Source organism: Anolis sagrei, chromosome 4, assembly GCF_037176765.1.
Source record: "Anolis sagrei isolate rAnoSag1 chromosome 4, rAnoSag1.mat, whole genome shotgun sequence".
Taxonomy (NCBI): Eukaryota; Metazoa; Chordata; class Lepidosauria; order Squamata; family Dactyloidae; genus Anolis; species Anolis sagrei.
In genome coordinates, this window is record NC_090024.1 from 189,343,652 (window position 1) to 189,369,700 (window position 26,049).

The window sequence follows — 26,049 nt, forward strand, 5'->3', positions numbered from 1 at the left end:
ACGTCTCTCACAGTCAGGGAGTTCTTCCTAATGTGGAATCCCCTTTCCTGTAGTTTGAAGCCATTGTTCCGCGTCCTAGTCTCCAGGGCAACAGAAAACAAGCCTGCTCCCTCCTCTCTATGACTCCCCTCATATATTTATACATGGCCCTCATCATGTCTCCTCTCAGCCTTCTCTTCTGAAGGCTAAACATCCCCAGTTCTTTAAGCCGCTCCTCATAGGGCTTGTTCTCCAAACCCTTGATCCATTTTGGTCGCCCTCCTCGGGACACATTAAAGCTTGTCAACATCTCCCTTCACAACCTGGAATGTGTCCAGAGGAGGGCGACCAAAATGATAATGTTAAATAAATAATCGGCTTCTGACTTAAGGCTGGAGTGGTGTTTCCCCCTTAAAGGCAAAAGGAGGCAGGGCAGCTCCAGCATGTGGTCCCTTCACAGCTCAGTGTTGTGTTTTCGTTTTTGCCGGAAGTCCAGACCGGACGTTCTTCGTCTCTGTGGTTGAGAGAGCGAGAGAGAGAAGCCGGGCGCGCGGTGGCTGCGTCACATCCGGTGGAAGAGCGCGGGGAGGACTGCCCCGTCCCTCGTCGCCCGGTACAACATGCCGAAGTGAGTACAGCACGGAAGGGCCCGGATGGAGGTGGTCAGGGGAGCTGGAGGGATAGGCTTTTGCGGGGTTCAGGTCTGAGGGAAGGAGCTCAAGAAGCAGGCTTCAGCCACTGCCCGGGAGGAAGGGGAATTTCGGTTTCTCCACGCTGGATTCTGCTCCCAGAGGGGCTCATGAATGAGATTTCCCCCCTTAATATCGATATGCAGTGGGACATTGGGTTCATCTACGCTGCAGAATGGTTTGCAGTTTGACAACTGCCATGGCTCAGTCCTGGGAGTTGTAGTTTGCACTGAGAAGGCTCAAGACCTTGTAAGACTATAACTCCTAGGATTCCATAACATCAATTTATTTATTTATTTATCTGCCAGAGGCGACTCAAGATGGTTCAAAGTCGGCAGCGATTTGATGCAAATATCAAAATACAGTTAAAACAATTATTAAAAAATCAACATTTAAAATGTAATATAAAAAGCAAATATATCTGTAAAAACAAGATCCTCAGTGTCTCCTTACGAATATCGTTGTCCAGTTGCCTTGTCAGTCATTCCATATATTTGTTTACGTCTGATTATGCTCCAGTAGGAAAAGCTTGCTCGAAGAGCCAGGTCTTAACCATTTTGCGGAAAGTTAGAAGTGAGGGCACCGATCTTATATCCCTGGGCAGGAGGGCGTTCCATAGCCGAGAGGCCACCACTGAGAAGGCCCTGTCTCTCGTCCCCATCAGACACATCTGTGAGGAAGGCAGGATCGAGAGCAGGGCCTCCCTAGACAATCTTAAAGTCCTAGATCACGGGTTCTCAAACTAAGCCCCAGGGGCCGGATACGGTCCTCCAAGGTAATTTACCCGGCCCTTGCTCAGGGTCAACCTAAGTCTGAAATGAGTTGAAAGCACACAAAAACAGCAACCCTATCTCATCAGCCAAAACCAGGCCCACACATCCCATTGAAATACTAATAAGTTTATATTTGTTAAAATTGTTCTTAATTTTATTTATTGTAATGTTTTAAAGCTTTTTTTGCACTACAAATAAGATATGCATAGTGTGCATAGTAATTCATTCATTTTTTTTTTCAAATTATAATCTGGCCCTCCAACAGTTTGAGAAACTGTGATCTGGCCCTCTGTTTTAAAAGTTTGAGGACCCCTGTCCTAGATGGTTCATAAGGAGAGATACGTTCGCCGAACTGGAATCATTTAGGGCTTTATAGGCTAAAGCCAGCACTTTGAATTGTGCCCGGTAGCAGACTGGCAGCCAGTGGAGCTGGCGCAACAGAGAAGGGAACATCTACATAGTAGAATTAATGCAGTTTGACACCACTTTTAACTGTCATGGCTCAATGGCATAGAATCATCAGAGCTGTAGTTTGATGAGGAACCAAAACTTTTCGGCAATGAAGGCTAAAGACCTTGTAAAACTATAGTTACGATGATTCCATATCATTGAGCCATGGCAGTTAAAGGGGCGTTGAACTACAGTAATTCAATGGTGTAGATCAAGCATGTTACTGGCTGTTATGAATTGTGAGAGTTGAAGTCCACCAGGAGGGTCGAAGTTTGCCCATGCCTGGTGTAGATGCACCCCATGGTTCCTCCATGGATACCAAAATTCGCGGATGCTCAAATCCACTTGTATGCAATCCTAAATGGCATTCCTTATAGAATCAAGCGATTCTGGCCCAGCTGACCTGTCCAAACATATCTCTCCTTATGAACCATCAAGGACGCTAAGATGATCTGGGGAGGCCCTGCTCTCGGTTCCACCGTATTTGCAGACGCAGTAGGCAAGAACGAGAGACAGGGCTTTCACGGTGGTGGCTCCTCGGCTGTGGAACACCCTTTCTTGGGATATTAGATCGCCCCCTCCCTCCTGACATTTCGTAAAAGGGTCAAAACCTGTCTTTTTGAGCAAGCTTTTGCAAATGCAGTGTGACAGGCAAATATAGACCTACGGAATGACTGGACAATGCGATTGGAAAATGATTTTAGTAAGGAGATGCTGATGATTTATGTTTTTATTGGTTTTGTATGGGTTTTTATATTATATGCTAAATGTTTTTAATTGTATTTTATGTGTTGGGGGCATCAAATTGTTGCTGACTGTAAACAGCCTTGAGTTCCCTTCGGGCTGAGAAAGGTGGTATATAAATACGGCAAATAAATAAATAGGAAGAGACCCCCATAGGCCATCCAGTCCAACCCCCTGCCATGCAAGAACATACAATCAAAGCATCCCCGACTGATGACCATTCAGCCACTGCTTTAAAAACCCCAGAGAAGGAGACTCCACCACATTCCTAGGCAGCATATTCCCCTGCTGAACAGCTCTCACTGTCAAGAAGTTCTTTCCAATGTTTAGGTGGAATCCCCCCCCCCCCCCCGCCCCGCCGCAATTTGAATCCATTCCTACGTGTTATAAAGTTGTAGGCCACTGAACACAGTTAACAGAGATCTGTTCAGATTTTGTCTCAGGGTCCTTCCAGACAGGCCCTGTATCCCAGGAAGGGTCTTCATTTAATCCAATGGAGTTAATCTGCATTCTGAAACTATATTATATGGCAGTATAGATCCAGTCTAGGTGTGGATATTGGTAAAATGCGTTCTCACACATAGTGGTATATCTTTGTGTTTGAACCAAATGATAATGATTCCACATTCCAAAAGTCGAACTCCGCATCATTCTGGGAAAACGGTGAAAAAAAGTTTATTGATGTAAATACAATAACTCTAGATTATTTGTTTAATTCAGAGCATGTTATTATATTGTTATGACTCTGATGTTAAGAAACAAGTAGTCACCACTCCTACCTTTAATATGTATTTCTCTACCCTTCTAGGTTTTATTGCGATTACTGTGATACTTACCTCACCCATGACTCTGTAAGTAGAGAATTTCACAATCTTATAATTTGAAAGGGGTTTTTTTTTTTTTGCATTTGAAGTGTTGTTCCTGAGTACCTAAGCTAAATTACTTCTAACTTTTGAACTGGTCATTTGATACTTTTAAGAAGCTGTCAATTTAAAAAAACAGGCTGAAGTGAAAGTAAATGATTAATTTAGATAATTGAGACAAGCTCTCCTGGATTACTATTTCCATCTACTCATAACAATTGGGGGGAGGGGGGATGATGGAAATTATAATTGACATGTTTAAAGAATTCTGGTTTTGGTGTACAAGTTGAAAATATTCTTATGGATATATGCTTGATGTCATATTAAAACAATGAGAGAAACAAAAGTCTAAGGCACTGGGTGAATAACGAGAAAATATCAGCAACACTTTTTGAGATACCTTTGCAAACTTATTATGTTGAGATGTTAAATATGCGCTGCACTTGTCTTTGAAGAAACAACTTAAATTATGTGTTGTTCATGATGCCTTATTATGAGGCCATTTTAGATACAGTCTAAAGAAGCAAGCTACTGGGGTTGTTAAGGAGCGTATAGAATCACCATCTTCTGTGTATGTTGCATATATGTTTGGTGTTCAAAGGTATGGTTAGAGCATGTACAACATTTTTTTTTCAGCCATCTGTAAGAAAAACCCATTGCAGTGGTAGAAAACATAAAGAGAATGTGAAAGACTACTATCAAAAATGGATGGAAGAACAAGCACAGAGCCTGATAGATAAAACAAGTAAGTCGCATCAGTACAACAACTATTGGACATTCAGTCTTCTGTGAAACTTGATTCTTGTGTGTGTGATGTACATATTTAGTTTGGAAACTAACTCAGCATATTCAGAACATCAATATGCATATACAACACGTAACAGGTCAGGTAAGCCTTGGGTTACTAGCGAAAGAGGTTTCTTCTTCCTAAATTCATCAAGAGGTTTGTTTTCCTATTGCTCACCTAATATTTATGATTTCTATTTTGATGGCCAATTGTATAGGTCACTGCTTTTTAATATTGCTGGGTAGTGGTAGTTGTCTAGACAGGCAAGACTGCTTTCCCTTTTTGCCTCTGTTCTGTTCTTCATATTAAGTAAGAAATTCTGAAAGAAGAAGAAATTCTGTAGAAGATGTTCTACACCTTGGCTCTTTTAGGTAGGCACATGCTGATACAGGATGTTTGGTTGGAGTAGAAGCACTTTCATTTCCTTCTCAAACTCTTACTACATTCCTTATGCAAACACACTTATGCAACCCAAACCCAAAAGTATGTATTTCTCCAGTCCTCTATATCCTTTCCAAAATCGGTTCTGCTTAAAATCTTTCAGCTAGACAGAGGACAAGGAGGAAGGGAAACTTGGGGACATAAAATACTTTGTTAACTGAAGCTATTAAAATAATACTATTAAAATTGTAAACATTAGTCAGAAACAAAATAACATATTCTGCATGAAACATTTCCCTAGCCAGTATTTGAGGGATCCAAATGTCTGGACAGAGATATGCATTTTGAACACTGATAAAAATATTGATTCGCCTCCAAAGTGGAGTTCTGTAATACAGGCCACAATGGAAAAGGTCCTGATCTGTATCAGGTGCTGGACTCATACATACTGAGAAAGTGTTTCATGGAGCAGTGAGACACTACATGTGTTGAGAGTTGCAGACCTACCTGGAAGTCATTCCCATTGGACCAATGAGATTTAGTTATAAGTAAGTCTCAGTGAAAATGTAGCAGAATTCCTTCAATCTGTTTTGACAGATAGGTGCATATTCTATCTATTCATGGTGTTTTCTCATTTTTCGAATGATGAAAGTACAGGATGTTAAAATTGCTGCTGGCAGTTCTGCATCTGAACAGACTATATGCATAGCATACCTTTAGACAATTGCTGTTAGCATTTACTTGGTTGCATGTAGAGAAACAAATGTCAAGGAATCTTGGAGTGTACTGTTTAACCTCCCCCCCCCCCCCCCCTTATCCCTATCAATGTAGCTGCTGCATTTCAACAAGGAAAAATCCCACCCACTCCGTTCTCTGCTCCACCTCCAGGAGGGGCTATGATACCACCACCACCTAATATCCGTAAGTACTGATATTAATGCCTGATCTCTGTCTAGAATAGGAAGGTGAAATGTTTCTTCCAGGAACAATGTCCTTGTGTGTTATTTTGAGGAAGGGGTGCTACAATTTGTAGGAACTATTTATTAGTTGGAAAGATAGCTGCACTTGTTCCGGTTAAGAGCTTCAGTGATGGATAACATACAACAGATGAGCTGGCTGTCAAAGTGCTAAATCTGCAAACAGCACTTTTAGGCTTAGATGCTATTAAAATCTCTTAATGTGAGGAACACAAACTTGATTACAAAAAATGATGGTTAGCAATTTTTTATAAAATCAAAACAGTTTCTGCTTCACTATGAGATGTTTGGTTGAGGAGCAAACTTTATTGACCATGTTTGGCTGTTCTTGTCATGCATTAGCTGGTCCTCCACGGCCTGGTATGATGCCAGCACCCCATATGGGTGGACCTCCAATGATGCCAATGATGGGCCCACCTCCCCCAGGAATGATGCCCGTTGGACCTGGTAAGTTTTTACTCACATAAGTGCTTCTTCTAATACTTTGTAATTTGACATATGTATGTCCTTGCACACAGCTTAAGTTTTCATATAGGTGTTATCTACTTCAGGGATGAGGAAAATATGGTCTTCCAGTATTGTTGGACTGTAGCTCTCATAATCCCTGGTTGACAAAGTTGGTGATTATGGATTATGGGGGTTGCAGTCAAGCAGTTTCAAGAGGCCCACACATTCCCCACTATCCTGTCCTCTAAGTAGGTTATAATGGTATGCAAAGAAGCTCAGTCATCCTACCTGAGTTTCTCTGCATAGCATTAGAGCAATCAATTAATTCAGATTTCTCTCCAAATGATAAAATTCCTGCAAAATTGTCACTGCTGATTTCAGTTTTGATCTCACTTATATTCATATGTATTTCAGAAGCTTCTGTCAATATTGTAAACAGCCCAACTTTTTTTCTACGTGTTGGTTTTTAGGCCTGTTCCTGGGGTTATTTGGGGTCCTGATTCAGAAAATTATATTAGATAATCTGCATCAGCTCTGATTTCTAATATATTGTTATCATGGTTTTCTATGGGCAAGCAGATGACTGCTGGTATATATTCTGTATCTCTAAACCTGGAGCTGATAAGTGAAAACTGATGCAATTTTTGGAATTAGCTGTCAAATATACCCAGAAGCAGGGTTAAAATTTGAGGCACCAGAATGTATGTTGGCCACTGTAAATTATCATATCTGTGTATTCATCTGGATGTCCTTGCATAAAACACACACATTGGTGATTGGGAATATATGTGTTTGTTTACATGTCTGTTGAGTTCATCTCTTGCACTTATTTATTTTTACTTACGTGCCAGACTCAGCCTCATCCATTTTTAAGTATTCAATTCCACTGTGCAAGTGTCTTGTGTTCCCACAGCTGTTAGCCTTGCCTTTTCTAATTTCAGCTGCCTAATTCCTCTCCATTGTAGCCATATTTTGAAGTTGTGCCTAGACCAAGATTTGCATTTGAGCACTAGCAAGGGAAGATCCTGGGAATTCATAGTGCATGAAGCTAACAGTGCAAGTTCCCAAGAAAAAGGCATAGGGGTATACCAGCACTGGCTTTAAAATAAAAGAATTGGAAAGTTTAGGCGCAGGAGAAAGAGCTGGAGGGAAATTTCAGTTCAGAATAATTAAACTGCAAGCAACTTAACTTTGAACATGGGACCCTAGCTCTTCCAAATTATAACTGCTGTGCACATTAAAGAAGGGAACAAGTTTAGACTAAAAGCTACATTGGATCATGTCCGTAAACATCTCCAGAAATTAAGTTATTGTCCTACAAAGTTCACTTGTTACAGAGGTGTTCTTTTTCAGACCAATTTTTGTACAAATTGTCATAAGTGGCTATAAAAGAGTCAGTGCCTAACTTAGGATTTAAATTTGCTTTGCTTACTATAGCACCAGGAATGAGACCACCCATGGGAGGACACATGCCAATGATGCCAGGACCCCCAATGATGAGGCCTCCTGCCAGACCCATGATGGTGCCAACCAGACCAGGAATGGCTCGTCCAGACAGATAAAGTAGAGGTTGATTTTATCTATGCCTTTCTCTGACAGACAGCCATGGGAATTACATTGGTGAAAACATGATGTTACCTTTTTTAGTCACAATCTTAAATTAGGGGGGTGGGGTGGGAAAAGTGTCATATTGGACTAATGCTTTATAGGATTTCTCAAATACATTTTTGTGTTTTGTTAAAATAAAATACTGTCCTTGTTAGGTGTGATCTCAGTGTCTTGTTCATTCCATGGAAAAAGCATTTTAAAAGTAAGGATTTTATATCATATTTCTCCTGACTTATAGCCATAACTTACATTTCTTTCTGAAACAATTCACCACCTCCACTGTATCACTGATAATGATAGTCTTTATTCCCTCACCATGAGCTGCATACTGTTTTTCTTCTCCCTGCCTCCCCCAATACTCCTAAGCCCATTATTTGTAGTGATTATCTGCCTTGGAAACCCTGTTCCTTCAAGCAGTGTTCCCACCTCAATTTCTTGCTTTAATACCCCTTCTCTTCTATGGATCGTGTTAAATATTGTTCCTCCACTTGTAGAATGGACACCACTGATAGAATAGGTTCCCTCTTCCCTCTATAACTTCCTTCCATGAACATCCCAGATCTCCTCTGAGATGTTGGGGACCCTCCAGGGCAGATTTGAGAGATATGCCACATGGGAAGATAAGGCGAAAAAGAAATGCTTGGATTGAACAGGTCTGTATTTAAATCTCTAAAGCTGATCTTTCATTTTTTCCCCCTCCATCTCCCTGCCTTATTTAAAAATAATAGATAAATCAATCTAATCCAAAACATGGTACCTAATATTCTACTAAACAGTGTCATAAAATGAATCCAGAGATTTGTCATTATACACATGTAATTACTGACAGTTATATCACAGTCTGAAGGAGACATACCAAGAGAGATTTTGCACTGTTGGGAAGCATTTTGTAAGAACAAGTGTGTGCTTGAAATATTTGATTATTATTATTATTATTATTATTATTATTATTATCATCCTATGTTTTCCCCCAGTTTGTCAGCTGGAATAGTATCTGTAAACCCATTCAGCACACTGTAAATATATCTAACTTAAAAACAAAACGAATCTCATAACATATAAGTAAAGGTAAAGGTTTTCCCTGACATTGTGTCTGATTCTGGGGGGTGGTGCTCATCTCCATTTCTAAACCGAAGAGCCGGCGTTGTCCATAAACGCCTCCTAGATCACGTGGCCAGCATGACTGCATGGAGTGCTGTTACCTTCCTGCCAAAGTGGTACCTATTGATCTATTCACAGTTGCATGTTTTTGAACTGCTAGGTTGGCAGAAGCTGGAGCTAACAGCGGAAGCTCACCCTGCTCCCAGATTCAAACTGCCAACCTTTCAGTCACCAAGTTCATCAGCTTAGCGGTTTAATCCACTCAGCCACCAGGGGGCTCTCATAATATATACAATTACTTATTTGGTAAATATATGTCCTGCCTTTCTGTTGAAAGCCCTTAGATGTAATCAGAACAAACAATATAGTTAAAGCAGGGTTTTTAAAAAGCAACATTTAAAACAGCTTGTACAACAGCAGGAAATAAAACAACAAACAAGATGTTGCCATTAGCAATATATTCCTTAACTTACAGAAATAATTTCTGTAAGCTAAAGGAATATTTTTTTTCTGTAAGCTAAAGGAATATATTGCTTTGTACAGATTGGTTGGAACCCTGATACTGGGAAAGTGGAAAACCACTATCACGGTAGAGATGGGAATAGTGTAGCTTTTCAGATGTCCTTGGACACTAATTCATAGCACTCCTCTTTATTCACTATACTGACTAGAGGCTCAACAGCATCAGAAAGGCCACACCTTTTGTATCCCTGCACTCCATTCTGAATTCATATTGTGACATGTAATGACCACATGAACAGCTGATTGTGCAAGAGATTGCAAGGGTTGCACTCATGTTTCTATCTGGACAGATGTAATCACTAAAGCTATTGAGCCAGCAACTTCGTACAAAACTGAAGTTCTTTGATCTGAGGTATGCATGATTATTTGTCCTTAGTGTGGAATTTTTGTCATAAAAAATTAGTGTCCGTTGCTTTCCTCAAAGCAGCATGTGATCTGTATTTGGAATGAGTCACATTTGCTTTCTTTAAACACTAAAATGTGTGGTCAAAATCGTAAGCTTCAGTATTTCCTAAAGAATTCCTGCCATACTTGCCTAATCTAATGGCTGCTTGTGCAAGAAAGAACTTTGACAATAGAACTGTGTGTATGATCTGGTGTGGTAGCATTTTATTCTCTACTTAAGGATACGTTTGTTTAGGACTATATTTGTTGCTCAGGGTACAATGCCACTCGCTTCATCCTTCATCAAATATGAAAGCAAGCAATGACCTTTCTCCCACACCCATCAGGAAGCAAGAATATTTTGAAGTCTCAGAATCTGTATATCTAACACACATATCTGCAAAGAAGTGTGAAATTCCATTTAACTCAGTCAATTTATTGTTTCCACTATTCTCCCCATTGTGGCAGTGTATTTGCTCACGCATGTGTGTGTATCTGCCTTCAAGTTGCCTTTTGACTTATGGTGAGTTTTCATCGGGTTTTTTTAAACCAGGATACTCGGAACTGATTTTGCTACTCCCTTCCTCTAAAACAGTGGTTCCCAATCTTTTTTTGACTAGGGACCACTTGAACAGGGACCACTCACCAACATTAGTACCGAAAGGGTTACGAATCGATTTTTGGTCAACTTTAGATTCGGTTTGGTTATTTGGGTTGCTGATTCAGAAAATTGCATTGAATAGACCACATCAGCTCTAGTTTCTGATACAGAACATATGCCATCCAGTAGTCGCCATCTGCTTGCCCACAGAAAATCATATTTAATAATCTAGAGCTGATATAGTAATCTTTCGTTGGTAGTCAGCCTCTCCCTTCACAACATCCCCATTGCTTCTGTACTATAAGAGGGTTTTGTGAGACTAGTCACTCTCATTGCCACGTGGTTTCGAGGAAACGGTGTAGTAATGGTGAGGCCGCGGACCATATTTTTGTTCTTGCAGACCACTGGTGGTCCACAGACCACAGGTCTAAAGTGTAGCTTACAGCACCTGGTATTAATTGGCATCTCCCATCCAAGTACTAGCCAGGGCTGACCCTGCTTAGCTTCCATGATCAGAGGGAATCAGGGGCCTTAAGGGTATTTAGGCACCTTGATAAATTGCCATATATCTGTCATGTGCTGTGTGTTAAGAGACTTTTTCAGATATGAACGTGAGAACAATAATTCATTGTCTTTTAAAACTGTCATTGAAAACTGAATAAAGAACATCACACAAAAAAACATGAAATTTGATACAAAAATGAAGAACAAGTAACTGCTACTAGGGACCTTATCACATTGGGATCTAATCTGTTTATACAAATATGCATCCCATGTTTTTTTAGGATTGGGTGCATACTCTCCTCATCACACAATTCCTATTTCCAATTCCAATCTGAAAATACTGCGCTTTGACATCACACCAGGGAAGGCTGGCTCCTCCCAATCCATTCAAAACACCTCCTACATCACTGTGACCTTTTAAAAAGTATCATTGCTGATAGGATGCACACAGATTTTCCTATCACACACAAAACAGTGCTTCAGCAGAGAAAGAATCCGTAGTAGTTAAAAAAAAACATGATTAGAAATCCCTCTGCAAATAATCCGTTTCTGTGACACTTTGGAGACGGATTCTGACGTAATACTGATGGGATGAGGCAAACATCATGTGATGGGACCCGTTCAAAATAATTCTCAAACAGTCTCAGAAACTGTGTATTTCCTAATGCAGTGGTTCTCAACCTGTGGGTCCCCAGGCGTTTTGACCTACAACTCCCAGAAATCCCAGCCTGTTTACCAGCTGTTAGGATTTCTGGGAGTTGAAGGCGAAAACATCCCATGGGCCAAAACAACCCATGGGGAGTTGAAGGCCAAAACAACCCATGGGGACCCATGGGTTGAGAACCACTGTCCTAATGTGAGAAGATCCTAGGAATTTCCAAAAAGACAAATAAATGGGTTTAAAAAATGCAGTACAACTCTTTGGTCTGCTCCTGACAGGATAAATAAATACCGCTTAAACTGCCATGGGTGAATGCTATGGGTCTTGGGAGTTGTAGTTTTATAAGATGTTTAGCTTTCTCTGATGCATTGCCAAACTGCAACCCCAAGGATCCCATAGCATTGCCCAAGTGCAGTTAAAATCATTCCAGAAAGGTTTCCCCATACTTGGGTCTTCCAGGTGTTATTGGACTTCGGCTCCCAGAATCCCTGCTCATTGGTCAAAGCAGCTGAGCCTCCTGGGAGTTGAAGTCCAAAAGCCTGAACGACTGAAGGAGGTTCCATTGAGGAGCACGGCATTGCTGCTTGGAGCCGGCCGCTTCTGTGGCAACCAAGGCACGGTGAGCCAACAGAGGGCGCTGTTACACCGCCGCCGCTTTGGCCCCGCCCCTGACGTCGCCCTCGTCGTCGTCGTGAGGCGCGGAGGCCGGCGTTGGGCCGGAGTGTGCCAGGCAGACGCCGGCGATGGCGGGAGGTACCCGGAGGAGCGTGGTCGGAGGCGGGCGGGCGAGGGAGGCCTCGGTGACGGGGCCCAGGGGGCGCTAGGGGGGCCTCTCCCTGTCTCCCAGCCCGGCATGGCCGGCCTCATCAAGAAGCAGATCCTGAAGCACCTGTCCAGGTGAGCAGCGCCTTTTCCCTCCTCTGACAGGAAAGGCCCCGAGAGCAGAGGAGAGCTGTGGCTCCCAATATTCGGCGCGTCAGGTATTCGGGACTTCAACTCCCAGAAGCCCTTGCCAGCGTCGCCTATGGTCAGGAATTCTGGGAGATGAAGTCCAATAAAATATGTCTAAGAAGGCAGCGCTGGGTGTTGTCAGAGAAGGTTTGGACCTTGTGGAATTACAGCTCTCATGAGGCCTTAGCATTGGGCCATCGCTGCTAAAGTGGGGTCAAACTGCATCAGTTGTACACTGTAGATCAGCCATGGGCAAACTTCGGCCTTTACTGCAGGTGTTTTGGACTGCAACTCCCACAATTCCTAACAGCCTCAGGCCCCTTCTTTTTCCCCCTCAGCCGCTTAAGCGGCTGAGGGGGAAAAAGAAGGGGCCTGAGGCTGTTAAGAATTGTGGGAGTTGCTGTCCAAAACACTTCCAGGGAAGGCCAAAGTTTGCCCATGCCTCTGTAGATTCACGCTTAGATGTTTGCTTTTTCTTGTGCAGATGTTGTTTTCATCTCATTTGTTGAAGGTTTCATCTCTCTTTTCTGCCCTTTCCCTCATTTGGCAGCTCCCGTTGCCATTCAGTACTCCATTCTTATGCTTTCTTGTTTTATTTTATTTTCTTCTGTATTTTTATTTCTGCTTTTCGGCATCGTCATGTTACCTTTAAACCTAATCCACCAGCAGGGAGAGGCAGGTAATACATTATTATTAATAATAATAATATTGCTCTAAACTATTTTTATAGTATTCCCACATTTATAGCGGGAGTTCCATTCTGGGAACACCCGCGATGAGTGAAAATCCACAAAGTAGGGATGTCATATTAATTTTAATTTTTATACATTATTTTATGTATTTTATATATTATTTATTTATTTACGACATTTATATGCCGCTCTTCTCACCCCGAAGGGGACTCAGAGCGGCTTACAAGGTATATATACATACAATATATTATTAACATAGTACAATATCAGTTTTAAATATTGCTATATTGTACTATATCAATTATACTGTAATATTATTAGTAATATTACGTGTAATATAAATATATAAATATAACATCATATTATTATTATTAGTATTATATTGCATTGCATTATAATATTATAAATATTATATGTATATACAATATATTATATATTGTATATACGTATAATATTATACTATATTATATTATATTATTAGAATAGCACAGGAGACAAGGTGTTTTCTTATCTGAGCTTCCTTACCCACCTTCTGGCCCATTCCCAGGGGCACCTGCCTGCCTCCCTGGCCTCACAGACAGCAGCCACACAGACAGCAGCAGGCCAGGGGGGCAGGCCTTCCCCGCCGTGCCTCATGCTTCCGCACCTCCGGGGTCTGTGAAGGCCAGGGAGGCAGGCCTTCCCTGCTGTGCCTCAGGCCGCTGCACTTCCCAGGTTTCCCTGGGCTCCACTGGATGTAAATATTGAATACTGAATATTTTATTAATATTTTTTAAAACCCGCGAAACATCGAGTCCGCTAAAGCGAACCATGAAGTAGCGCGGGAACACTGTATTCTTTCCTTTTAATATGTTATTTTGTCTTTCTTCCCTTTCCTTCATTGCTCCATGGTGCCGTTTAACTTTCTAGCTGTGACATGTTATTGTTGTCAAAGGCTTTCATGGCTGGAATCACTAGGTTGCTGTGAAGTTTCCAAGCTATATGGCCATGTTCCAGAAACATTATCTCCTGATGTTTCGCCACATCTGTTGCAGGCATCCTCAGAAGTTGTGAAGTCTGTTGGAAACTAGGCAAGTGAGGTTTGTATCTCTGTGGAATGTCCAGGGTACATTCCACAGAGTTCTTTCTCCTACCCTGGACATTCAGACAAAAGTAAACCTCACTTGCCTAGTTTCCAACAAACCTGTCAGCCTCTGAGGATGCCTGTCATAGATGTGGGTGAAACGTCAGGAGAGAATGCTTATGGAACATTTCCATACAGCCCAGAAAACTCACAGCAACCCTGTGAACTGTTTCTTTTTCTTTTTGTTATTTTGTGTATAAATAGCACAGACATGCAATGGAAACTAAATCCTTTTTTTAATATGGTAGCTCTTTTTAATGTAGTTTTTCAGTTCTGAATTCCAAATACATAACACAAGGTGCCACACTACACAGTTTTTCCCCATAAAGGTAATTGCCAATTTGAGTATTAGTTTTATTTTATAGAAACATCAAAACAAATTATGAAAAGAACTGCTTGGTGGAGCAAAGTTTTTTGGATTTAGAGCACCGATTTTTGTTGTTGTTTTATTCATTTATATGCCACCTTTCTTTCAAGTTACAAATAATACAAAAATCAGAATAAATGTATAGATATAAGATTTGAAACATATAGTAAATTAAAACACTAAAATGCATTAAAACCAGCATATAATTGCTTCCATGGGGTTTTACTTTTGCTTCAGAATAGGCTAACGTTTGCATAGATGAAACAGAGGTTGACAATCTTTCTTTGTTCCAAAAAGCTCTTAAGATCCTTCAAACAATATGTTCTGAAGCTTTATCTCTTCTAAGGCTTGTTTGCTCAGTTTTACCCATGGTGCTCAGAAACTGAAGGTATTATAGGAATTTTTTTTTTGCGGATACTAGATTTAGGTAACATGACGTAATTGATTTTTTAAAACGTAGTTACTATTTTAGAGTATAGAGGGAGCAAGGTCACAGGCAGTTAGTTGTATGGAAAAAGCCAAGTGGTTGATTCTATCTTGCAACGATCTTGAGAAAATTATATGCTTGGATGAATGGCCAATGAATTATACATTTCTGCAGGGAAGAACAATAGCAGATTACCACTAAAAACCTGGGCTAAAACCCTGCAATTTAAAATTCACCATCTCTGTTCCTGGTGTGCAGTATCTATTCCACATACTGGTTGTTACCCCTTGCTAGAAAGTTGCTTGTGTTTCTAACACATAATTTCACATATTATAAAACATCAGATGAATGGTTCAGGTACAAAAGATGGTGTTATAATTTTTTTGAGAATCGTAAGATTCCCCAAACGAGTAAAAAGAAACCTTTTGCTCACAACAGTGTCTGAAAAACTAAGACATGGGGAAGTGAAAGAGCATTCAAGAAGCCATTGGCTAAGGCTTTTCCATTTCATCTATTAACATGTGCCCTAGTCACGTTATTTTCCTTTATTATAGTGTTTCCTCATAGCATGATATCTAGCCCACACATCATGGGAAATGTATAGTGCTAAATGCAAAGGAACAGCATTCTCCTGCTCTTCCATTCCCTCTTTGTTTTTAAAGCTATATTGCTGTGTATTCAGACACAAGAGAAAGAATGCACCATTGTTGGCAGAATTAGAGAAGGCAGCTTCGGTCATGCCTGTTTGCATAAGAAAACTGACTCTGAAGAAGCAGCTTAGAGCTGAGACCACCCCATGGGCACCCCCCATCCAATATTCTCCTTTGATTTGCTTATCACATGTATGCCCTATTTTTCTAGGGTAGTTATGACCTCATCATATATGGCTTTCTCTCCTTGTTCCCAGCAAGGCTATGAGTTAAATTAGGAGAGGCAGGGGCTGGCTCAATGATTTTCATTACTGCATTGGCGTCTTGTTTACAGTGTATTTTTGGAAGAAATAACTCATCCTGGCACTATGAAATAGGGAATGTATGGTCCTCCAGATGTTGTTGAATTACCACACCCATCAATTTCAGCCCATTTTAGCAATTTTTCAGTGTTGATGGGAGTTATAGTGCAGCAGCATCAGGAGAATGGCTCATTCCCATCCCTGCTTAAATGTCTTAGCACTCGTATTCAGCAAAGAAGTAAACACAAAAACCCACAGAGTAGCATAGCTATGTGTGTTTATAAATATAATAATACTAGTTGTGTTATGTATACTGATATAATAATACTAGTTATCACTGATAGCCAGTTCAGGTATACATTTATTTCTAATATGTCTGTTTTCTTTATGTCCTCAAAAGTTATTTTTTAAATAAAAAGTAGCAGAATAAAAAATGAGCAAGTTACAGAGGGGCATTGGTTTCCTTTTATGACCTATTACTTATTTCATGGAAGTATTGTTAAGACATGTCGGTTATATGAAAAGAACAGTAGTTTGGGGGGGGGGGGGACCTTGGCAAAGCTCAGCGTAAAATTTGAATCATGTGTTCACATTTTGGGTCACTTCTGGTAAATTAGATATTTTCAAACATTTCATATAATTGGGCTGAAGGTAATACAGACTTTGGCATTTTGAAAAATATTAAAGTGCCTTTTCTGCACCATGCCAGTGAATGTATTACATGATTCAGCATTTGCTCATAGTGCTGTTTAAGAAAATGTACAAACATCAAAGTACAATTATGTTAATGTAAGTGTTTCTGATTCTCCATCTGCTCTTATTTTGGTGGAGAACAGAGGAACGAATTAGGATTGTCAAAACATATTAAAATAGGTTCTTGTGGTTTTTTTCGGGCTATAGAGCCATGTTCTAGAGGCATTTCTCCTGACGTTTCGCCTGCATCTATGGCAAGCATCCTCAGAGGTTGTGAGGTCTGTTGGAAGTAGGAAAAATGGGTTTATATATCTGTGGAATGGCTGGAGTGGGGCAAGGAGCTCTTCCCTGCTGCAGTTAGGTGTGAATGTTTAGCTGATACCTTCATTAGCATTTGAAGGCCTGCCTGAGCCTGGGAAAATCTGTTGCTGGGAGGTGTTAATCTGTGCCTGGTTTTTTCCTCTCTGTTGTTTAGCTGTTATAATTTTAGAGTTTTTTAATACTGGTAGCCAGATTTTGTTCATTTTCATGGTCTCTTCCTTTCTGTTGAAATTGTCCACATGCTTGTGGATTTCAATGGCTTCTCTGTGTAGTCTGACATGGTGGTTGTTGGTGTGGTCCAGCATTTCTGTGTTTTCAAATAATATGCTGTGTCCAGGCTGGTTCATCAGGTGCTCTGCTATGGCTGACTTCTCTGGTTGAAGTAGTCTGCAGTGCCTTTCATGTTCCTTGATGCGTGTCTGGGTGCTGCGTTTGGTGGTCCCTATGTAGACTTGTCCACAGCTGCATGGTATATGGTAGACTCCTGCAGAGGTGAGAGGATCCCTCTTGTCCTTGCTGAACGTAGCATTTGTTGGATTTTCTTGGTGGGTTTGTAGATTGTTTGTATGTTGTGTTTCCTCATCAGCTTCCCTATGCGATCTTCATCTTTACTCTCATGGCTTGTTCTTGGTCTTGCAGCTCTTCTGATGTCTGAGGTGGAGTATCCATTGGCCTGGAGAGCCCAGTTGAGGTGGTTCAGTTCATCTTGGAGGAGGTGGGGTTCGCAGATTCTTTTTGCACAGTCTGCCAAGGCTTTAATGGTGCTTCTTTTTTGACTTGGGTGATGGTTGGAGTTTTTATGTAGATATCTATCTGTGTGTGTGGGTTTTCTGTAGACGGTGTGACCCAATTGTTGATCTGGTTTGCGGATGACTAGGACATCTAGAAAAGGCAGTCTTCCTTCATTTTCTTTTTCCATGGTGAACTGGATGTTTGGGTGGACGCTGTTAAGATGGTCCAGGAACCTGTTGAGTTCTTCTTCTCCATGGCTCCAAATGGTGAAGGTGTCATCCACATATCTGAACCATATCGTGGGCTTTTTGGTTGCTGTTTCCAGGGCTTGTTCTTCAAAGTGTTCCATGTAGAAGTTAGCTATGACCGGACTGAGAGGGCTCCCCATAGCTACTCCATCTTTCTGTTCGTAGAATTCATTGTCCCACTGAAAGTAACTGGTGGTAAGGCAATGGTGAAACAGAGCCGTGATGTCTTCTGGGAACCTCTGGTTGATGAGTGCCATGGTGTCTGCTACCGGGACCATGGTAAATAGAGATACCACATTGAAGCTGATCAGTTTGTCGTTTGTATTTAGCTTGAGATTGCTGATTTTTTTCTATGAAGTGGACTGAGTCTTTGATGTAGTGTGTAGTGAGCCCAATATGGCTTTGTAACTGTGCAGCAAGAAATTTTGCTAGGTCGTATGTGGGGGATCCAATGGCACTCACGATGGGTCTGAGTGGGATGGAGTCCTTATGGATTTTTGGGAGTCCGTAAAGCCTGGGTGGATGGGCTTCCGATTTACATAGCTGTTGTCGTATGTCAAAGTTTATGGAGGAGTTCTTAATCAGGGTGTTGGTTTTCTTGGTTATTTTGGCAGTTGGGTCTTGCTTGAGTTTTTTGTATATTGTATGGCAACAAGAATGATTGACAACTGGAAAATAGAGGGAGAAAATGTGGAGGCCGTGACAGACTTTGTATTTCTAGGCGCAAAGATTACTGCAGATGCAGACTGTGGCCAGGAAATCAGAAGACGCTTACTTCTTGGGAGGAGAGCAATGTCCAGTCTCGATAAAATAGTAAAGAGTAGAGACATCAGACTGGCAACAAAGATCCGCCTAGTCCAAGCCATGGTATTCCCTGTAGTAACCTACGGATGTGAGAGCTGGACCATAGGGAAGGCTGAGCGAAGGAAGGTCGATGCTTTTGAGCTGTGGTGCTGGAGGAAAGTGCTGAGAGTGCCTTGGACTGCAAGAAGATCCAACCAGTCCATCCTCCAGGAAATAAAGCCTGGCTGCTCACTGGAAGGAAGGATGCTAGAGACAAAGTTGAAGTACTTTGGCCACATCATGAGGAGACAGCAAAGCCTAGAGAAGACAATTATGCTGGGGAAAGTGGAAGGCAAAAGGAAGAGGGGCCGACCTAGGGCAAGATGGATGGATGGCATCCTTGAAGTGACTGGACTGACCTTGAAGGAGCTGGGGGTGGTGACGGCCGACAGGGAGCTTTGGCGTGGGCTGGTCCACGAGGTCACGAAGAGTCGGAGACGACTGAACGAATGAACAACAACAACAGGGTCCAGGAGTTTTCTGATCTTCTCCTTGTATTGTTGTGTATGCATGATAACTGTGGCATTCCCCTTGTCTGCTGGCATAACAAGGATATCAGGATCTGAATTCAGTTCTCTGATGGCTTGTCTTTCCTTCCTAGTAATGTTACTGGAGGGAAGTTTTGCCTTTTTTAGGATCCTTGCTGTTTCTGCTCGTACTTCTTCTGCTTCCTCCTCGGGGAGGCGATAAATTGCTGATTCAACATTGGCAATGATGTTTTCTACTGGGATCCTGGTGGCGGTTACAGCAAAGTTTCCTCCTTTCGCTAGTATGGATACTTGGTCTTCATATTAAAATAGTGATAGATTGCAAAACATAAGACGATTTCAAGAATAATTGTTTCCTGCTATAAGGCACACTATCTATCTATAATTTTTATGACTGCACTATATCAGTTAATCAGCTGGTGTCTTCGGTTTGGAATCTTATTAAAGGGCAAAGACAAACAGGAGGAAGGTGCTGGTAGAGGAGGAACATTGATGATGGCTAAGAGATTATATGGTTGTGAGGAATTGTTCTATATATAGTGATCAAATTCATATGCTACCCAGTAACAGCACATTTTACTGTGCCAAATAAAATATTTAACATTATCAAGCAGCATAGAACAGGTAGATTTAGGATAATGCAATAAAGGCGTTACAGAAGAAAGTACAGTGGATCCTTGGTATCCATTGGGATTTGGTTCATGGACCTCCGTGGATACTAAAATCAGTGGGTGCTCAAATTCCATTATATGCTGTGGTGTGAAATGGTGTTCCTTATATAACATGGCAAAATCAAGATTTGCCTTTTGTAATGTCATGTAATTTTATTTTTAAAAATATTTTCAAGATGTGGATGGTTGAATCTGTGGATACAGAATCACTGGATAGGAAGGGATGGCTGCTTAGATGAGTGATAAACATTGCTCTAATTTGTTAACTGTTTAATCTTATCTTTTAAAGGCCAGTGCTTCCTACCTTCGCAGGGCCTTTAGTCATCAAGTAACAAACAATAATTCCTTGTTGAATCTTCCAAAGTTAAGAAATCAGGCTGAAGTTGCCAAGTGGGTAGAAAGAAAAGTTGAAAATAGATCTCTTCTGAATCTGCTTTTTATGACAAAATGTAGTCAGACCTTAATGAATGGTATATAGTTTGGCTCAGAGTCACTGGCAGAGCAGGAATAGAAGCTGATAATGACTCTCCATGGTGAGTGGAAATGGGGAAGAGAGCCAAAAGGCTGGTGATCCCAGAAGAGTAACTATTTCTGGCTTTTAAAGGAGAAGAAGTGAATAGAAAACAACCCACATTCACTTTTTAGGTGCTGTCTCAGCTGGTGATAAAAATTTCCTATTAAACTGATAGATGACCATTTGTTAGAGCTTTCACAAACAGGAGGAATCTTTCCTTTCATGGGAAATGGAACTCACTTTATTTTTCAGGGAACCATTTGGGAAAAAAGAAATAAGGATAATAATGCTTATCTTCCACCAAACAGAGATGAGAGAAAAATGTTTCTAGATGTTAGGGATTGGTTCTGCTATCTCCTGTACTTATTCCAGTGGCTCTCAATGTGTGGATCCCCAGGTGTTTTGGCCTACAACTCCCAGAAATCCCAGCCAGTTTACCAGCTGTTAGGATTTCTGGGAGTTGAAGGCCAAAACATCTGGGGACCCACAGGTTGAGAACCACTGGCTTATTCAGACCCAAGTACAAAATTGTATTTTTCCAATATTGACAAGGAAAAAGCAAATCTAGCTGGATACGTAAGCTGCTGGTATTTATACTTCAAATGATTAATGAAGTGTGGTCAGTTTTCAGTTAGAAATGTGGACTATAAATGGCTTTAAGTAATTCCTAAATGGAGCATTTCCATAAGTAGGCGTCAGAAGGTTTGAATTGTGGCTTGTAATCCTTGATCATTGGGCTTGTTGTATGAGAAGATAGATATTGCAGTCTAACACATGTGGGACCAGGAAGACTGCCTTTGTGTATTCTGAGCATTCTTACACCTGTGAGGGCTTAAAAACATATTGGCATATTCTTTAATATAGTAAGCAATTTGTACTATATTAAATTGCTATATATGTAATTCCTGTATGAGTGAGAATAAGAATGTAAATATTTCAGTGCTATTTCAGAACAAAGTCTCAATTTGTCCCCCTCCCCCCCTTCAATCACCAGTGTTAGAGCAGTCTCCTCTTCTTGCCAGCATATGATATACAAAGGATGAGCTGCTTATGAAGATGGAGATTATTTCTAGCTGCCTAGTTGTGGTCTACTTGGTCACTACTGGAAGTCTTTGTGACTTCTTCTAGTCCTTTAAAAAAAAGCTGCAGTTCTGTGCATGCTTATTTGAAAACTTATCCTATTAAACAAAGCAGGACTGCCTTCTGAGTAAGCATGCCAAGGATCTATCTGCCAGTTTCCTTTTCGTGTATTTTTGAGATAAGATAAAAGTGGCTGCATTATTAGTTACATGATAGTATTTATCCTCCTTGGGGAGGATAATGGAACAGGATTATGTTTTCTGTTATCCCATCCGCCTAAAGAATTTTTGGGAATTGTCAAATTATCAGAATTCTGAAAAATTGAAATTAGTGCATAGGAAAGTGTGTGTCTAAAAAGTAGAAACAATAGAAACAATTCTCCAGTTATCCATGTTATATTCATTTTTAGAAGACTAATGCTGGTAGAATAGGTATATAAAGTTTTCTGTTTATCATGTATTCTGATCTTTTTAAAAACTAGTTTACAGCTGCTTTCTTAACTATTTTTTCAAGTTAACTTCTGAACTAAAACCAAATTAGTTTCAAACAATAATTTACCTGAAATAGAATGGAAGCTAAATGTTCAGTTTCATTTAGCAGCAGCAAGCACCCTCCCTTATTTCCTTCTTTTTGGTTTAATATTTGAACCCAAGGAAATACTTTGTGCAACTTGAAAGCTTTCTCGCTTCATTAAGATATTCATTTGGTTTTGGTAAGAGGGTTATGATGCAGGTTTATTTGGATACTTGTCATGGATGGAAACATTGCATCGAATCAGGTGTTCGTTTGTTTTTTTTTTTAAATTATGTAACAAAGTGTATAAATATCCTGAGTATGAGATCTCGCAGTGTTTTGAAATTTGCAATCTTTTCTCTCTTTTGACTTTTTTGAGGCCCAGAAAGGAATGATATGTTAGTGTAAGGGTGTGTCTACATTGTAGAATGAATCCAGTGTGACACCACTTGAATTGCTGTGGTTCAGTGCTATGGAATCATGAGAGTAGTCATTTGGTGAGGCTCAGCACTCTTTGGCAGAAAAGGATAAAGGATGAATGAATTCTTATTCACACTGTACATATCTTATTTGTAGTGCAACCCCCCCCCCCCCTTAAAACATTACAATGATTAAAATGAAGAACAATCTTAACAAATATAAACTTATTAGTATTTCAGTGGGAAATGTGGGCCTGCTTTTGGCTGATGAGATTTGAGTGTTGTTGTTGTTGTGTGCTTTCAAGTCATTTCAGATTTATTTATTTATTTATTTATGCAATTTATATGTCGCCCTTCTCACCCCGAAGGGGACTCAGGTTGACCCTGAGTGAGGGCCTTAGTTTGAGGACCCCTGATCTAAACAAATGAATCGGAAAGCACATGCATACTTACTAAAATACCAGACTCTGGAGAATATTGCAATCAGCGCTTTTGTCTATGTGACAAATGCCTTCCATCATACCAAGAAATGTATCATTTTAATTGAATCTAGCTGGCTCCCCAAACCATGCCACACTCACCCTTTGAAAAATCTTTTCTGGTCAGCCAGCTGATTTCCATTATTGTGGAGGTAGGTTTGGGAAGATCTATGTCAACGAGCTCCCTTACTCCAACTATCCCTTAGTTTTAGAACAGAAATTATGCAGTACATTATCAGTGTAAAAGACTAGTTGCCTCATAATCATTTCAGAGTTTGCTCACTCTCTTTGACCTTTTACTTGAAATACAGATATCTTTGGCTCACAATATGGAATGATCTATTTGTAACCATCTCGTAATAGTTCTTCTGAGAAGCACAGTTTGTCTTTAGACCCAGCTGAACCTCTTCTCCATTTTATGATGCATTCCAAATATTTTCTTTGCCTAGATTGCAAACACTAAAACTCATGACCCCATTCCCTCTTCCATAAGCGATATATTGTGCAGGCAGGTAAAGGGAAGTCGCTGTTCTGTTGCTATGAGAGTGAAAGGATTAGGAAATGGATACTAGAGTTGATGAGACTTTGCTTTATTTTTTATTATTATTTCAAACATTTATACCCGATCCTTCTCTACCCCCGAAGGGGACCCAGGGCGGCTTACAATGGCAGTAATTTGATGCTGGCAACATACAGAACATTGCAATAAAAACATTACACAGTAAATAAAACATTAAATTAAAAACCATTAAAAACATTATTGTTAACCATATAGCCATATCGAGTTTGATTCAATGATACTGGGTACTTATAGGAGTAACTCTGATCCACAAGCAATGGATCAAAGTTGGTACATTTTTATTCTTCTAGCTGTGATGCAGAAGTTGTAACTTGGTAGTGGAATACATGCTTTGCTTGTAGAATAGTGGTGGGGAAAGTGCAGGCCACAAGGTTCTTTCACACTGTTTTTGAGACCCTCTGCACTTTCATTTCCCTCTCAAAAAGGGTCTGCTAAGAATAACCCTCAACCCAGGATACAATTTTGTGTCGTGGGGTGTTGTGGCACAGGAAAGGTCTTGTTTAGACCAGAAGTAAACTGGAAGATAACTTTGTTTGCTTTCTGGTTAAAAATGGGATTTTACTCAGTGCAGAGAGAGCAAAAATATGGTGGAATTGGTTCCATTCTCCTTAGTAGAGAGAACATTGGGGGGTGGGGGGGGGAGTAGGTACACGTTGTGTTGGGAAAAGCAGATATGACTGCCTCACCAACTACCCCAACAGGTTACATCTATAAGTATAGTCACCAAAATGGAAATCATAAGCTAAGTTGAGGCTGATGGAAGAAAAATAAATATCCCTGAATACATTTTCAAATAAATTTTCAAGTGGTCTGTAGAAAAATCAGAATAGTTTTGTTTACTTGTACATTGCATGTTGGTTGTTGCATTTTATTCATGCATATTGTTTATTGATTAAACATTTATTTATTTATTTATTTATTTGCTGTATTTGTACACCGCCTTGGCCCATAGGCGACTCAAGGCGGTTAACAGGGTAAAATTCAATGCTTACAATATCATAAATACAATGAAAAACATAGCATATAATAAAACGAAACAAATCAATAAAATATAAATTCATAGTGTCTCCTTGTTAAAAACGTCCTGTCTCATTGTCTAGTAGTCGTTCCATTTTCCTATGTCAGTTACTCTGCATTTGGAAACACTTGGTAAAGCATGTTGAACTATGTGGTAGGGGAACTTATCAGTATTGTTTGCATGTTATTTCTTCTGCTGGTACCAAATTTTCTGTTAAAGAAATCAGGAACACGCCAGGTTTGTTAATGCAGATATTCCAGAGAAGACAGAAAAAGAAAATCGCAACAGTTCACTACCCTTTTGTGAATTTCCCAGCTTTGTTCTCCTGGTAAAATATAATTATAGTTGCCTTTTAGAGATTATTATCTCTATCTGTTGTGTACATCACTTGCAGCCTTCACACCACTACTGAAGGTAGCACTCAATTCATCAGCTTAACCTTCAAAACTGCTTAGACTATGAACTCATATTAGTACCTAGGGAATTTGCAACAGTTTGTTACACGATAGATTACTGTTGCCTAAAATATCTGTTGCAGCTGAAGGGAAGTGCCAAAACCACAAAACTCCAAACTGTTGAAAATGGGTAATGGTAAGCTTTTAGTGAATGGCAGCTTTACCACTCCTAAAAGGTTCAAGGTTCATCTTACAACAGTGCTGTGTGCTTGAAAGCTAGCCAGCCAATGTAGCCCCCAGTTTTATCTGAGCAGTTGCTACAACTGGAAGCACTGCATCCTGAGCCCAAGGGGAAAAATTGAATAATAATAAAAATACTTTGAATTGCCTAGCATGATAGTCTAGATTAGAAGATGCATGTTTGTACAGTGGGCCCCGGACTTGAGCTACCCCATTGCTCCCTGATCTGCAAGGATCCGTTTCTCTTCTTCCAGATCCAGCCTGAAGGATTGCCTCCCCAAATTGCTGGGAAAAGTGTTGGATTATCTATCCTGATGATGCTTATAAATTCGACGGGGCCCTCAAGAAGATGCCTGATGCCTTTGAGCATTTATAGAGCTGTTGGAAGTTGAGGGCCACCATCTGTGGGGCTACAGCTTCCCCAACATTCGTAGCTGTAAAAGATACATCTTTTAAAAAATGGTTTAAAAATGGAATGGAAAGGGTGCAAGTTTTAGCTATCATTATTAATTGATATGGGTAGGAACTCTTGTTCATTTAAATAATTGTGTCTGTCACTCTTAGGGCCCTCGGAAGGTAGCAAATAGATGTTTAACATCAGGCAATCTGTCATTTGGCTGAGTAAAGTTATGTTTTGGATACATTCATTGCAGTCAAGTCAAAATATAATTTCATGCAGAAAATATATTATTGCTCCTGAACTATGGTGTTGTTTTAGAGCAGGGGTCCTCAAATTAAGGGCCGGATACGGCCCTCCGAGGTCATTTACCCGGCCCTCCCTCAGGGTCAACCTAAGTCTGAAATGACTTGAAAGCACCTAACAACAACAATA

General features: G+C 40.4%; 2 protein-coding genes across 3 annotated transcripts in view; both read left to right on the top strand.

Moving 5' to 3' along the window:
• The first annotated feature begins 501 nt into the window (after positions 1-501).
• On the top strand, positions 502-7,852 carry SNRPC (small nuclear ribonucleoprotein polypeptide C). Its single transcript, XM_060773109.2, has 6 exons — positions 502-607; positions 3,444-3,486; positions 4,135-4,243; positions 5,498-5,587; positions 5,986-6,090; positions 7,528-7,852. Exons 1-6 carry the CDS (start codon positions 600-602, stop codon positions 7,650-7,652), a joined length of 480 nt encoding a protein of 159 aa, XP_060629092.1. The 5' UTR covers positions 502-599; the 3' UTR covers positions 7,653-7,852.
• A 4,198-nt stretch (positions 7,853-12,050) lies between these two features.
• The window catches only part of BLTP3A (bridge-like lipid transfer protein family member 3A), a 71,744-nt gene continuing 57,745 nt past the window's right edge, over positions 12,051-26,049 (top strand). For both annotated transcript variants that reach the window (XM_060773107.2, XM_060773108.2), the window contains exon 1: positions 12,051-12,368. In XM_060773107.2, the coding sequence (XP_060629090.2) occupies positions 12,325-12,368 (44 nt within the window). In that variant the 5' untranslated portion in view covers positions 12,051-12,324. The remainder of the gene's footprint in view (positions 12,369-26,049) is intronic.